General features: G+C 43.2%; 1 protein-coding gene across 4 annotated transcripts in view; it reads right to left on the minus strand.

Annotated features, from left to right (window-relative positions):
• Positions 1 to 15,666, minus strand: part of AFF3 (ALF transcription elongation factor 3) — a 326,738-nt gene extending 311,072 nt beyond the window's left edge. Inside the window, exon 1 of one of the 4 annotated variants that reach the window (XM_030278487.4) lies at positions 14,902 to 15,664. In XM_030278487.4, the coding sequence (XP_030134347.4) occupies positions 14,902 to 15,587 (686 nt within the window). In that variant the 5' untranslated portion in view covers positions 15,588 to 15,664. Of the gene's footprint in view, positions 1 to 14,901 lie in introns of all 4 variants that reach the window. The other 3 variants (XM_030278486.4, XM_072932606.1, XM_072932601.1) reach the window with 3 other exon arrangements.
• Positions 15,667 to 16,454: the final 788 nt, after the last annotated feature.

The following is a 16,454-nucleotide window of genomic DNA, read 5'->3' on the forward strand; positions in this document are numbered from 1 at the left end:
TTACCTCCATCATTCAGACCAAAATAAAATCAAACCCTAGTGTATACACTTGGGGTTTCCAATAACCAAGTGGTAAGGAAGCATTTTCAATAAATAATTTGCATGTGGCTACCTTTTTTTATCTTACTAATGTAGAACTTAGCTGGTCCTATTTACTGTTTATGGCCTTCTATGAGGGAGTTATGGCAATTGTTGACACGGGAAAATGACAAATTTAATCTATCTAGATTTCTGTAAAATCTTTATTATGGTCCCACATAACAGCAAGTTTGCAGATGGCACGAAGCTGAGTGGGGCAGGTGACACAACAGAAGACAGGATGCCGTATAGAGGGACCTGGAAAAGCTTGAGAAGTGGACACACCAGAACCTCATGATGTTCAACAAATACAAGTTCAAGGTGCTGCACCTGGGTTAGGGTATCATATCCCAGATATGAGTGGATGGGGAGAAGTCATTGAGAGCTGCCCTGCTGAGGACTTGGAGGTTCTGGCAGATGAAAAGCTGAACATGAGACAGGGGTGTGTACCCACAGCCCAGAAGGCCAATGGCATCCTCAGCTGCATCAAAAGATGAGTGGCCAGCAGATCAGGGGAGGCAATCCTCCACCTCTACTCTGCTGTCATGAGATCCCACTCAGAATACTGCACAGAGATCTGGAGTCCTCCACACAAGACATGAACCTCTTAGAGAAGGCCTGAAGGAGGGCCACAGAGATGATCAGAGATCCTCTCCTAAGAAGACAAATTGAGAGAGCTGGAGTTGTTTACCATGGGGAAGAGAAAGCTCCAAGGAGACCTCACCAAGTACCTAAAGAGGGCTTTTAAAAATGAGGGACAGGGACTTTTCAAACAGGCAGATGGTGACAGGACAAGGGAAAATGGTTTTGAACTGAAAGAAGGTGGGTTTAAATTAGATGCTAGGAAGAAATTCTTTAGCCAGGTAGTGAAGCACTGGAACAGGTTGCCCAGAGAAGCTGTAGATGCTCCATCCCTGCAAGCATTCAAGATTGGGTTGGATGGGGCCCCGAGCAATGGGGTCTTGTGAATGGCATCCCTGTCCTGGCAGGGAAGTTGGAACCAGATGATCTTTAAAGTCACTTCTGACTCAAACCACTCTACGAGTCTGTAATTCTACGACTTTCCAGCATGTGAAGGTATTTTGTGCCAAGTCAGTTGGCCTACAGGGCAGGGAGCAACCCATGACCCATCTTGAAGTTGACCACTTTTGAACATCCTCCAAGGTGACAGAACAATACACAATCAAAGTATATGACTACAGGCTCCCTGCTTGGGATGCTCTGACCTCCATAGCCCTCAGGAAGGTCCTCACACACTGACAGCTCTTAAACTAAAGCTCTCCTACAAAAATAAATATTTTGAGGGATACTGAGAGCGTACTCAGGATGATAATGTCTTGAAGCTGTAAGAACATTCACCTGATACAAAATTAATGTAAAGAAATTGGAGAATAGATTTAAAGTTGAAATGGGGGTATTATTTTCAAAAAATGTCTAAGTTGACAGAAAGAGCACCTTTACAGGTATGGGGTTGTTTATATTTTCAGGCTTGTATCATGGCTTGAATGAGTACAGGCACACTGAAAAATGATGCTCAAGCTTTAGCAGCCCCCATATGTCCCCCTCCTCCTGGACATGCCCTGGAAATGCTGAAATAAAAAGAGAATGTCAGCAGTTTTGCCAGAACTCCCAGGCAAGCCTGTCACAGTGGAAACCTGACATCCAGAAGACCTGGAAAGCCGCCAGTTTGTGCACAGCATGTGCATCCTGTATGCCGGCATTCAGGTGCATCGGATTTATTATGCATGTGCAGATCACCTGATTTATTGCCAGGGTTTATTACCAGGTGCAGCAAGGCCAGAAACATGCTCAGAAAATGTTGGATTTACTGCATGTACCCAGGACATCTGTGAGCACACACAATCACCTATTCCCCTGAGACTTCCTAGAAGGAAATACAGGAACCATTCCCAAACTTCTGCATTCGCTTTGGTTCCATGCTTGCCTAAAGAGAGAGACAGACTTCTGGGATAAAGTAAATGCAGCTACTTCAGCATACTCTTAGCACGTATTCCTAGAAAACTTGTTTATACTTCCCAATCCTCAAGAGGTAACTGTGAGTGGATGAGGCAAACTAGCAGGATTTCAACAGAGCTTCTGTACCACACAGCAGATACATTAGCACCTAACGAGTTGTGATGACTTCAGCTTTAACAGACGACTTTTCTTCTGCCAACCACATTACAATATAAGCAAGTCTGAAATTGTATTAGTTGTTTTGGCACATGAATGTGAGTTGAGCAAAGGAAAACACTCGAGTTACATATTTGTTAAAAAAATCAGAATTCCATTTTCTTTAACGCTTTCCATTTTCTTTAAAGCTTTACTATATTTCCAAGTAATTCTGGAAAGTGGGAACCAGGTGTATCTGAGGGGCATCCAGGTCAATGTTCCAAGACTCAGTCTGATCCAAAGCAGCAGTACTGTAGTAGTACTCCATAGTAGTACTGTAATAGGTACATTTAATTAGTTTCAATTGGTGCCACATGTAGTCTGATGAGGTGCTGAAGTGCCTTGCAGAACGCTCAATAGTTATCAGCATTTCAGTATCAGAACTTTAACACACTGGGATTGTGGGAGCTCTAAATTATAAAGCGTTACTGAGACCCATCCGACTTCGTTGGGCAAGGGCATTTTTCTGCTGCTGTAAATGCCTTAGTTTGCACAACTGGATTTCACATTTGAGAGCCATCTCCAGCTGAGATGCCACAGCCAACAGCATTTCCCAGGCAGGGTGCTTTGACTATGAGCCTCTTTTCTTTACAGCTCTTCACTGGTTCCCACTTTCCTCACCATGAAGACCCTTTGTGGCTGTTGCCAGCATTATGAAAAGTCATTACCAAAAATTATTACAAAAAGGCTTTCTAGTCTTCTCTTGACCCATTAAAGCTCTCCAAGTTTCCAACTAATCCCCCTCAGGGTATTCTTGTGCTGTCACTCAAACTTGGGAGGAGTCCTCATAAGCATGCCCAAATAATTTCATTGTTCCTTTGGAGGTTCTTAAAAAGAAAGTTCTCAGTTTTCCCATCATGCTCACACTCATGGATTTGGCAGCACTGTCAGGCTGGTGGTTTGCTGCAATTGCTGTTTATTCAGATTATTAAAATAGTCCAGTCTTTCCTTTCTGACCAGTTTTGCCTTTTCTCCATAATTTTCCTCCATTTTTCACTTTGTCTACAAAGTTTTTGGTACTGTGACTGGCTTTTTGTCCCAAGTCTCAACAGCTCTTATTACAGCAAATCTGGGTCCCTATGAAGATGCAAAGTGCAGTGGTAATGCTGAATAACAACAGCAACAGGCAGAAGGGTAAAATGACACAGCAACCACCCTACTCTGGAGTCAGTGCAGAACACTGACCATTCCAGCCACTCAGTAAAGTACGGTTATAATGGGAACATGACGAGTTTCACTATTATTTCTATTGGGCTAAATAGTTAGGATGTTGACTCTTCTTGGAAACTTTCATTGTAATTTAATTTCAAATCATCAATGCTCCAGAATTAACTGCAACTTTCATTATTCAACTATTTTTCTTCTTCTTTTTAACCTTTATGATAATTTATTCCTTTTCTTTTTTTAGCTATACATTACTTTGCTCTGTGTGTGTCGTAGAACTAATTTTTCTAGTTACTTTGACAAACCTGACATCTTGCAGCTGTTACACATCTTGTGTCAATTACATCTCTAGATAAAAAGAATTCTTAAACCCTGAAGGCTGCAGATGGCTTCCTGCAGAGGGGTTAATGGGTTAACTCCAGCTTCGTAATAAAGCCTTTTGGGGGTCCCTTTTCTTGAGCTGTTCTCTTCAGTCTCCTTCTCTTATGCCCTTCTAATTTTGCTATTTCACTTACTATAACTCGCATTCCTCTCTGGTCACAAGAGAGGAACTGAAACCAGTGTCCATCCATCCCTGCCCCGAACCCACCCAAAGGTGCCTGGGGGGCAAGACAAAATATCTGTCACCTGAACCTTATCTCCACATATCATGCAGGCTGCTTATGGCAGGGCACAGCTGAATGACCACAAATCAGTGGAGTGACAACTCAAACTACCACTAATCCCTAATAAATTCTGGACTGTCCCACAGATTTGGGGATCTCCTGACAACTGGTGATGCTCTCAGCATCTGGCAAACCACTTGTGTCTAATTGGGTACCTTGATATATTTACAACGTGCTTAATGGTTACTGAAGAGATTGATCACCCTATTCTTAATATCTATCCAAAAAGGATATATAAAATCCTTTGATCTTGCTAAGGCAGCAAAACATGTCAAACCATCAGTTATGTAAAGGTGCTTGTTATTAATCTGAATACTGCACAGAGAGGAAAGAACAGAAGTACCATATAATGAGATATATTAAGACTACAAAAGAATTAAGTGAAGCTGTTATGTTATGAATCATGATTTTATTGTTTAGCAGTCAGCTCTTGATGTAATTCAGATAATAATGAATGGGCTAATTTCTTCCACCTTATTCAGGCAAAACTTCCATTGACTTCAAAGAGAAAGTTGTCCAAGTGAGGAGTAGAGATTGCTGCATCTATCCCATTATTTGCAAATGCTTTTCTGAATATGAAGTTTTCCTTTATAATGGGCTATTGCCAATAACACTAACATTTACATAATGTAAACCTCTTACATAAGAGTCTTTCAAGTTCAGAAAATATTTTTTATTCCTATTGCAAACTGCCACCTTAAAGTTCTTCCATTAACCCTAGCACATATTAAAGTATAAGAACATACCGACTTTCTCAGTGCACCATTTTCACTATTTTTCCTTCTGCTTAATTTTTTAAATTTCATTTTACCATGAATATTTTTTCAGGAGAATGTGTTATTTATTGATTATTAGAAAAGAGATGATTTGTAATTGCAAATATTTCTCTTTATCACAGAAGAATGCAAAAAAGGGGGAATGTGCTAAGCCTTTTTACTTGTTACATTTTAACAGATGCCAGGAATATTTGAGGAAACAAATTAATATATAGCCATATATATTCCTCTTACTCTATAGTTCTGTTTGTAAGTTACTACCCTATAGAACTTTTCAAATTGGGACTTTCAAGTAATTCCTAAAGCAATGGCTCAAAACCTGAAAAATATGCTTAAGCATAATACTTTCTTTTTAGATCAGGGCAGGACTCTTCAGGTTTTTGACAAAACCAGATATTTTTTCTCATATTATAAAGTATGCACTGCCATCTGGAACTTATTTTGACACTGTGAATCTTAATGCCTCAGAAAAGTACACAGAACAATGGACGGGCACTACTTGATTATTTTAAATTGAAATTAATTAATTATGAAACAGCTGCAATCATCTAAATTACTTATTTCCCCTTTCAGTGAAAATGAATTTATAGGCATTTGCAAAGCATACAAAAATAAAAAGAGAGTCAAGAAAGTCTGTATGAAGGGAAGTAATGTAAAATTGTCTATGATCTGTATTTCAAGAAAGTAAATAATTAATAACTCCTAGGAAGCATATTAAGGATTGCTCATTCTATTATACAGACACATTGAGCAGTGAAATGCTTTAAATCTCAACAACAAAGACAGTACAGAACTCCATAGAATTTACCTTTCCAGGTAATAATTTTTTCAGCAGAAAACAGCAAATAATTCACATTAAAACCACACTGTGACTTGAAAGAAGCTTCTCAGTCATTGAATAAAGACAGATGAGCAATGAGTGTTAGAAAAGTTACCAAGGCATCAAAAGATCTACAGTCAAGGCCATTAAAGAATAGCTAATCTGCTCTAGTTTTAATTCTTTGCTAATGGGTTTCCTTAAATGTGCTTTACATCAGCTGTAATTAGTTCAAGATACTGCTACTTATATACTTCTAAGAACAACAACAACAAAAAAGGGTTGCATTTATACCACTTGCTATGTAATCATGTTCACACAGCCACACACCCAAGTTGGCAAGGTCTTGTGAAGTGTGAAGCCTTGAAGAATGCCATAAAGAGATCATTTGCTCGGATCTACAAAAGCTGGTTCAGCTCCAGCATCAAAAGCATTTATCTGTGCTTTCCTTTTTTGGGGTTATCTCAACACTATTTTACCTCAGGTGCTGCAGAATCATCTGTACTAAATGGCCAGGGATACATTAACAGGTATACATTACCACAGATACTGGCAATACATACATTTTTGTTACCAATGCTATGGGTTTGGACAGATTTTCATAGACACTGGCAGTTACCAAAAACCAGACCCAAACCAGACTATAATTCTTGCCCTTTTCACATTAGAGAGAGACTGGGTTGTGAATGGGATTCACTCCTTAGAAAACGGAAAAAAACAAGTATTGGGGAAGACTTTTTAGCACCTTCCAGGACCTAAAGCAGGCCAACAGGAAAGCTGGGGAGAGTCGTATTACAAGGGCATGTAGTGACAGGACAAGGAGGAACAGCTTCAAACTGAAAGAGGGTAGGTTTAGATTAGATATTAGGAAGAACTTTTTTACTGTGAGGGTAAAGTCACTGCTGAGGCACTACAACAGGCTGCCCAGAGAAGCTGTGGGTGCCCTGTCCTAGAAGTGCTCAAGGCCAGGTTGCATGGGGCTCTGAGCAACCTGGTCTGGTGGAAAGTGTCCCTGTCCAAGGCAGCAGGGTTGGCATTAAGTGATCTCTAAGGTCCCTCCCAACACAAACCATTCTGTGATTCCATGATACACTTTGAAAGGCTGAGCTCCACGAACTGCAAACACGCTGGTGTACAAGGCAATGTGGTGACACAAATTCAGACCAGTCAGGATCATGGTGGTTTTCTTGTGGGGAGCCTTGGCAAATGGACTAGCACACAAACACCTTTTGTATTAAGAAATTCATGACAGTCTTCAGGCCTAACCACAAATAAAGCACATTGTGACATTAATTTACTCTTTAAACTGGTGACATTTAGTTAATTCAAGGTCATCATCCTGGAGAAAATGTTACACTCTCTTTGCCAAACACAAATGAAGAAATGCATGCTTAGCTTTTATTGTTACTTTGTCCTTTAAAAACAGTTGATGACATGACAAGTTCCCTCCCTATGTCAAAACCAAAAAATATTAAAAAGTGTCTTCTATTGGATGCATATAAATGTAATTATCTTCTCCAGAGTCTCTGTCAGCTCAGTCTGTTAATTTTTTCTAGACTAAGGTATACCATCTACTGAACTTGCTGTTCTAAAGCAAATGAGCACAAAAACATTAGTTACATCACTCTCTCAGAAAATTGACAGACCTGAGAGATGAACCCTTCTGGTCAATCACAAGTGGTCAATGACAGAAAGAAGCAATTTTCTCTTGGTGCATCACTAGGATGTAGACACCATTTAGCATCAGCAGAAAAAAAGGTAACATTCCCCTAGAGGAGATTTAGGACACCTGCCAACATCAATGCTTGAGAACAGGTTCCCCAAAACCTTCACAGTGACCAAAACAAAGAAGGCAAAGAGAAAAACAGGGAAATGCATGGTTGGAGAGACCACTGCTGAAATGGCTTTTTAATCTGAACTCTTCAAATGCATATCAACAAACCTTTTTCCTTCTGATCCATCTGTCATATTTGCATTTTTCTTACCACCACAGGTCATCATAATACCTGGCATCTAGACTGCACCATCATGGCAATGCATGAGCCAGGGAAGCCATGAGTTTCTCCCTAACATATTTCAAAAGTGATATGTGCAGAAAGAAATTATTGCAGCTCAAAGCAATCAAAACATACTCACTGTAAGAAGACACAACCTTCATCCTCTGTTTGTACACTCCTGCCGTGTAGTCAAACCAGGCTGAGCCACAAAGGACTCTTTCTCTGCTCCAGAACATGTGCAAACAACCACACAGAAAGACTGGGTTATATTAAGAAGTTGTGCAGCTTTGTCAGATACAACCCTCTTGTTTTTAGTTTTAAGTACTTACAGTTGTGGATCATCTTTATTGAGAAACAAAACATAGCAACAAAAAGCTTCTTAGCAAAGATTTCTGGTCCCTTCTGCATAATTTTAAGTGTTTCCTTCCTGTTGAGACCACCACTGCTGCATTGGAACTAATTTATTTTTTAAGAGGGTCTCTGAGGCTAAGTTTAAGTTGCATTCCTACTGTCATATTTCCCAAGATACATTTGTATCCAGCTCCTTGGTACATGCATTCAGGTTTAAATCTTCCTAAGAGGATAAAAGTCCTCCTAAGTCACTAACACTATTTTTTGTTTCCTTAAGGTACTAGGAAAGTTGAGCTATCAAGTTGTAAGAGAGGAACACAAGTTATGCATTTTTACCTTTGAAAAGATACAGAAAACATTTAGCACAGAATATTAATAATTGTCATTATGTTCATTTAACTGTCAGTACAGTTCATTCACTCTTTCTCCTAAGTACAAATTTATAGTTACCCACAATTTATTCAGAAATTATGTACAGTATTACCTGAGTATTCAACTGTAAGTATCCATTATTTGCTCTCCTGGGGCCTTAGGCAGAACCAGCAAGTATAACCAATGTCTTAATACTGATTTTTAAGAGACAGAAGAGTAGCCCTACTCTTAATTGACCTACTGGCAATTAAGTGACTCCAATGGATTTGGCCAGAGCAGGGACCAGTGTCCCCCCTGGGAGCAGTTAGACAGTGAATCCAGTCCCCAGCAGCAGTACCAAAATGGGAAGTCCCACTGCCAGCAGGGAAGGGTTTATGAAGAGCTAGTTCTGTTCAAAACCAAGGAAGTTTGATTGCAGCTTTCCCTTTTCTTACTTCCAGTTTTTCCCTAAGAACTTATGGTTTTCCCCTGGAATCAGCCTTACAGCTAACCAACCATATACAAAGAAAGTTTCCATGGTTTTCCTAGAAAATGCCATCCTTTTGAAATCTCATTTTTTGACAGGGCCACTTCACAGTAACAACCTGATCAGTCTGTCTGATGAGACAACATGTCACACAGAACATAACCTCCCTGATTTTTACCTGTACGTGATGCCAATTTCTCTTCATTTCTACAGCTTTTACTCTATCACTCCTATTGTTAAAAAAGTAATAACCTGACTGTAACATATCTCTCTTTTTATTCATGCTTTGTCATTTCCTAGTCATAAATATGAAGCAAATGGATTAATTTGTTTTATGAAGTTAGAAACCCCTCTAATTAAACAGTTGCTTCCCTTAATGACAGTGCCATGGAGTTGAGTATTAAATTATTGCTAATATATGGATGACAAGATGTTCCTACAGCCAGTATTCTTTGGAATGCTGATTTTTAATGGTCCGTACTTCTTGTCAAGTAGTTTTAAGAAACCTGGTATTTTCCTCAAAATATTCACAAAGAATGAGAAATGCTGCATGCATCTCATGCACTCTTCTGAACCCTTCTCCAATAACCTAGAGTAAGGGTTTTGCCTCAACTTCTGATGAATACATCCCCAGAGGAGGACAAATCTACACGTCTGAGTGTCAGAATGAAAGCTTAAAAGTTGTTCATCTCTTGCATCACACAATTGGGCACAGGTACTCAAACAGTCCTCAGGGAGACAAATAAAAGCACATCTATTGTCCTATTGGTGTAACAGAATTCTACTTATTAGGCAAATACAAATCACAAGCTTAAAACCTAATTATTCTTTAAAAAAATTAAATACTGTGAATTAGAGATAATAGTCCAGATTCTCATCTGATGTAAACTAGCAAAGCCTCTGGACTCAGTGGAGACTCAAATGAAGAGGATGTGGTATATTACATCCAGCAAATGAGCACTCACACAGCACAGCAGACATGTTTTTAAAATATTATCATTCAGCCAATGTTTATAAAGTACTTTGACCATGAAAAGCTTGCTCTTCTTATTATTTATAATGTTTTAGCACATACAATTTGTTCAGTGCTGAAAGAAAAAAAAGTTCAAACAATAAAAGCAGTTCCTGACCCAAAGGGCTTCCAGCCTAAAAAACAGGCATCAAGAAGAGAGAACATGCTGTGAAAGCAGGAGAAGGGAACAATCTATAGCTATTACTTGTCTATTGTTTTCTCACAACTTATAATCATCACCGAAAGAGAAAATTTTTAGATGGGATCTCAGTGAGGGACAGGTGGTAACTGTGAGTTGACACTGGGAGGAAGGGAGAATAGGAAACACCGCACAGAGAGAAATAAAAAGCCAAAGATGATTTCAAGCATTAATGGTTGAAAAGGGGAAAGAGGTAAAAAGAAAAAAATAAGGGGTAAAGTCCAAGACACAGGCTGGAGTAGAGTTGTAAAGGAGATGTGAGATAAAAGAGGATACTTTTTTTTTTGAGAGGGAGGTGTAATTGCTGAGCATTTTCTGTAAAAAGGTCAAGCTGGTCCAGCCTGTTACCATACTGAGAGAGTGACCCCTCTCACCCCAAAGTAGCTGCTTACCCGTTATCTGAAAATAAACATTGTGATCTCCTACTTTGACTGAAGAAGTATGTGTAGAATTAGCTTTCTAAAACTGTCTCTGGTAAACACCATGCAACATAAGAAAAAAAAATCTTGCCTTACTCAAATATAAAATGTAGAGACTAAAACCAAGGCAACCTGGAATCAAGAAGTTACAAAAGGTTCATTTATAAGACTGCTGGATGTCTGACCACTTCTTGTTAATAGCAACTTCCAAACAAAACGCTCATTGACTTCAAATGGAGCAGGAACAGACCCAAAGATAGCAAATGAACTAATAATTCAGTACAAGGTCTGTAAAACACACTGGGCCATCTTATACTGTGGCATCTGATATTGATCTTAGCTTGGAAGCAATAGAGCTATACATTTTTTACAGGACTATCCAACCCCTACAAAACTGATGTTAACTCAAAATGCACAGAAGTATCAGGTAACTACCAAATAAATTACATACTCGGCTTCTTTTACCTAAACAAACACTGTTTTGTTTGTGGCTAACAAGTATCTTACATTCAAAATTATTTTCTTGTTTGGTACAACACAGTAAGTGCTTTAATACATCTGCTAATTGCTTTTAATGAATGGGGAACAACTCTGCCTGTGCATGTATCTTACATCAGCTTTTGAGGAGAGCCTTTACTGACTGGTCTTCACTATTGCTGTGCCTAAACCTAAGCACAGAGTCAAGGACCTGGCTGAATTTTGATCTTGATTTGTTAAATAAAGCAAATAACAAAACAAATGCCTGTAATGCAGAACTAGTCTGGGCACTCTGATTAGGTCCTTTGGTCTGTTCATTTGCTGCTTTCCATCATGTATAGTATGTTTACTGATGTACAACAGGCATATAAAAGACCTCCATCTGTGATTTTCCACCTTTTTTTGTCCAGTGTAAACAAATGCAAACCTGTAACACACTGGAGAATCCACATCCTTGACACTGGACAAGTAAAACTACACATCTAGCACACAAATAAATGCACAGATAAAGAAGAACAGGAGTCGGGGCTGTGGTTTGAAGTCTGTTGATAACATATAACAGATTACTCTGTTGGTCAGCAGTAACAACACCTTAAGTTGGGCTGATCACCCTAAAATATTCCAAAAAAAGCTTCCCAAATGGGCACAAGTTTTGTTTATGCCACAGATTGGTATGTTTTCTTAAAATTCCTTTTGAGTTTGTGCTCAGCTTTCACTATTTGAATTATAGTAGTTTTCTGGAAAGCAGAAGTGCTATTGGCATCCATACAATCTGGGAAAACTACTGTTTAGTAGAAAATAGCTTACAATATTCTACCATTACAGTTTACTAGCTAAATACTGTCTTATAGTCACTACATGATATATCATTACATTTTCTGTGTTACAGCAAAGCAAAAGATATAGCATGTATTAATTGGAAACAAAATTCATTAATAGTATAATAGCAACAATCTATTAAAATTGATTAGCATGCCTCTGTTCATTTGGAAACACCTTTTGATTTTTCCAAAAACATCTCAAATAAATAAAGAAAATCCAAAAAACAAACAAAAAAACCCACTTTAGAACAACACATTAATATTTAATTACTGCACTTCTAAGCAAAATGTTCACCAAATACTTCAAAAAGTGGATTTTCAGTCATAAATTAAGTGCACAAATTGCCATTATGGCCACATTCAAAAGAATAAAGGACAACATTCATTCTTGCTGCAGAGAAAATTAAGTCTCTTTAAGTGTTGCTCTTTGCCATGAAGTACTTTCTATCAATGTAGTGTATTTTATTTCCCTTTTTGGCAACAACTGCACAACTTTGAAGGCATTCTCATAAGTCTTCATAGCGGAACATCACCAAGTTCAAAAGCTTTGTTTTGGCCAGTTTAGTACAGAATTCACACCAGATTTCTTGAGAATGTCCATAACTTGCCCCGTGGCAAGCAGGCAGGATGGCAGGAGGGCAGCATGCAACATCCACCATGCCTGCAAATGGGAGAATGACCCAGGGCCCCAGGGCACTGCTGACCTTCCCAACAGGCTTTGGAAGCTTTCACTAAGCCAAAGTAAGCTTTTATTTATTACTGTTTGCACGACTTTTCAAAACTCACTATTCCGAACCACTTGTCAAACAGCTGCTTCGTGATAAACTTTCAGCCCGTGATCTGATATTCCAAACTAAAGCTGGTGGCAAAACCTAGTGCCCCAAAAAGGGCTCAGAAACACAACAGCAACCCTCTTGCTCCCCTCACTGGGCACTGCTCTGCATATTTGTGCAGTTCAACCCCTACAAAGGGGTGAAAGTTTAGCAGTGAATGCAGGCCTGCCACTATGCAATGACTTCTAATGTGCTTTTTTGGAACCCTTCTGATGAACTCACCTTCTAAACTGCAACAGCTATAGAGGAAAACAAGTAACAAGAGCTATGAAACCACAAGATTGCAAGTAACGCAAATACAGATATTATTAAGAAAGTAATTTAGCTGGAAAACCGTTGATGTCTTTTCGGACCCATACAGGAGTCTTGTGGCAATCACAGTCATTTGAAAGTGGCTCCAGAACAGTCAAGAAGTGTGCTAAAAACGTTATGAGAAGAAGCAATGGCCAGACACAGGCTAGATCCCTAATGTCCCAGAGTAATGTTGTTAGTTTTTCAAATCATTATTAACTCGAATAGCCTGCTCAGAGAACAGAGTAATGGACAGCCCACTTTTGTTGAAAAAGAAAATAGACCCAAAGTTTGTCTTTATTCAAGGAGAAAGGGAACAGCATTCAAAGGTGTAAAAACATTATTTTTGCCACTTTTGTTTAATAGAAAAAAAAAACCCCATATAATTTAATTGTAAAACCATGCATATGGACTGTAAACTTAAAATCAGGCCAGAGAGAAATGTTATGGTCTGGATATAAACTGAATATTGGTATTTATAATTGAAACGAGGACATAACCTTAACTTGTGTCACAGAGAGAAACAATATAATTAAAAACTTTTATGGGGTAATAACTAATTTTGTATTATCCATGCTCTTTAAAGTTCCCATAGCAATGTAAAAGTTTTATTGGGCTCGATGTTATCAATGTATGCATTTATGAGCACCCACATTATTCAGCGCAAGCTGTTCTCATCATCCTAAGGTCTTTTGCGAGAGGCAGCTCAACTAACGGGAGGGACTCGCTGGTCCAGCTTCTTTTGCTACACCTGCCATCGAAGAGATAAACCAGCGCTGTCGAACGCGCACCCTACTGACAGAAGCCATAGATCACCCAAGAAGGTTTAAAACAAAATGCACACCGGTATCTGATTGCCGGCAAAAGAAACCCCAGCTCCCCGCACTCCAGAGCCGGCGGGCGGGCGCGCAGTGCCGCCGCTGTTCCGCGGAGCGCACCCGCTTGGAGCGCACCCGCCCGGCCCGGCCCGGCCCGGCTCGGCCCGGCCCGCTGGGGAAGGCAGCGCGGCTGCGAGCGGGGCTCCGCGGCACCGCACTCGCGTCCCACCGCGGGCTCCCACCGCGGCATCGCCCCGCGGGTCCCGGCGCGGCCCCCGGGCGCTTCCCCGCACCCCGGGGGTTCCAGCGGAGAGCGGAGCGCTTCCTCCCCACCCCGCGGACCTCAGCTGGACCCGCCGGGGGCCCGCCGCCCCGCAGCCGGCGGGGAGCGGCGGCCGCCCGGGGGCAGCGTGACTCCCGCAGCAAACTCCGGGACTCGGCAGAGGCAGCAGCTTGGGGAGGGTGGTGCAGGGGGGAGGGCAGCGCTTCCCACCTCCAGCCGCTAATGACATTTCTAGAAATTGTTTCCCCTCCTCCCTGGCAGCCCCGCACCCGCCGCCGGGGCGGGCAGGGACGGGGGTGTGCAGGGGGAGGTCAAGGGCATGCAGAGCGGGGGGCGCAATAAAGACAGCCCGGGAGGGAGTTGCGGAGCGAAGGTGGGGGTGGGAGGTGAAAGGGGCGTGCAGAAAAGATGGGGGATGAGTCCAACTCGAGGTACCAGAGGTGGGTGGGCACAAGGTATTATTGAGGGGAAGAGAGTGACAGTGGGGGGGGCGGGGGGGGGGGCGGAGGGACGAGTGCAGGTGACCCCTCCAGCCAAACACCACACTCATCTCCCAGACCCACCCTGGAAGTCAGGGGATGGGGGGACTCGTCCCTCTGCCCCTGTCGAGCCAGCGATGCTGGGAGAGCAAGTGACAGAGGAGACACCTCTCTGGGCTGCACCCTCTGCTAATACACCCGCTGCCCCAGTTATTGTACCCTCGGGCCAGTGCACCCTCCTTATTGCACGCCCACTGTTGCTGCACCCCACATTTACTGCACCTCTCCAGGTAAGTGCACACTCACTCCAAATTATTGCACATGCCCCAGTTATCGCGCCCCCTCCAGTTACCGCACATCCCCCGCAGCCCCTGTGTCCCCGCGCCCGGGGGAAGCAGAGGCACCACTCACCATAGAGAGTCCAGGTCCCACTCCTGAAGGAGAGCTAAGTCGAAGCTGTCCATGGTGAGCGATGTCAGCGCCGCCGCGCTGCAACCACACGGCGTCCGGGGCGCATCGTAACTGCACCGCGGGCAGGGCGAGGGCGCGGAGCACCCCCGGCGCCGCCGCCGGCCGCTCTCCGCACACGCGCGGGAGGGGACGCACCCCCACAGCCCCCTTCCTCCGCTTCCCCCTAGGAAAGAAGCAAGCACCCTGCCCCCAAAAGAAAGCACACGGTGCCGCCGCTCGTGTGCGAGCGGCGCGGCTGGGCTCGGCTGGGCTCGGCTCGGCCGCCGCCGCCGCCGCGCTCCGCTCCCGCCCCGCTCCCCCGCGCCTCCTCCTCCCTCCCGCCCGCCGCCGGGAGCGCGGCCGAGGCGGCGCCCGCCCCGCGCACGCAGCGCCCGCGTCCGCGCAGCGCCCGCCCGGCGCGGGGGGGCGGCGCAGCCCGGCGGGCAGGGCGAGTTGCTGCCAACTTGCGCCCGGGTGGGGGGTTTGGCCCGCCGAAGTTGGCTTTGGGGTGGGTTTTTTCCCCCCTCTTCCTCCTCCTCCCGGCCAGGTACCCTGGGGTGGGCCACAGCACCCCGGGTCACCAGCGCCTCACGCGTGTAAAGCACCGCGATGTTCGGCTGAGAAACGCCGGGGAGAAATTGTGGCATTTATTGTGGGCCGGGGCCGTGGCCATAGCCCTTGTTCTCTGTGATGGAGCCAGCATCCCGGAGTACTCCCACAGGCTCTGTCCGCAGTCCAGGGGTTGGGCTGGGTTAAGGCCTTTTTGCACCAGTTCTTCATTAGATATGTAATAAACTGCACCTGTGCAAGTCTTCATGTCCGTACAGGTCCACCTAGACCTGCACAGGTGGTGGATTAAAGGTCCCTGGATTGCACAAAGCATTTAAAAATGAGTGATCTCTGGTTAAAAATAAAAGTACCAATCATCAGCATTTGCCACCCAAAGCGAGTAAGATGCCTCGCACTGCCATCCAGCCTGTGTGAGGCACCGGCTGTGATATCTGGCTGGCCAGGGGAGGCAGGCGCTTCTGATTTGTAGTTGCTGAATCACATTAAGAGAGGTTAACACACATTAAATACTTTCCAGAATACTGGGCTTTTCAGCTAAGCTGTGAGTAGCTGCCAGAGAAGTGCCATGTCATCGCAGACAAGGAGAAGAAATGTGCAAAATCCGTGACGAAAACGGGGCTATTCATGCAACAGCACCAACGTGAATATCTGCAGAGCGATCCCACACTGGGGGATCCCTGCTCTTGGAGACCGAGCCAACCCAGCTGGCAGCTGGCTAGGGCACCCTGACGTGCATGGGACCCTGGCAGCCCAGAGCAGTGCTCAGGCTCAAGTATTTATGCAGGCTTTTCGTTGGATTTTGTGATTGTATGTTGTTCGTTCCCGAGTTAGCTTGATTTAATTTAGGGCTGGTAACCTTGCACAAGCTGCGGCTCAGCTTTGGCTGCGGCATAGGCACACTCCAAGGAAAAGGTCTGAAAACCCGTTTGCACGGGTCTGAAAAC

Source organism: Taeniopygia guttata, chromosome 1, assembly GCF_048771995.1.
Source record: "Taeniopygia guttata chromosome 1, bTaeGut7.mat, whole genome shotgun sequence".
Lineage (NCBI taxonomy): Eukaryota > Metazoa > Chordata > Aves > Passeriformes > Estrildidae > Taeniopygia > Taeniopygia guttata.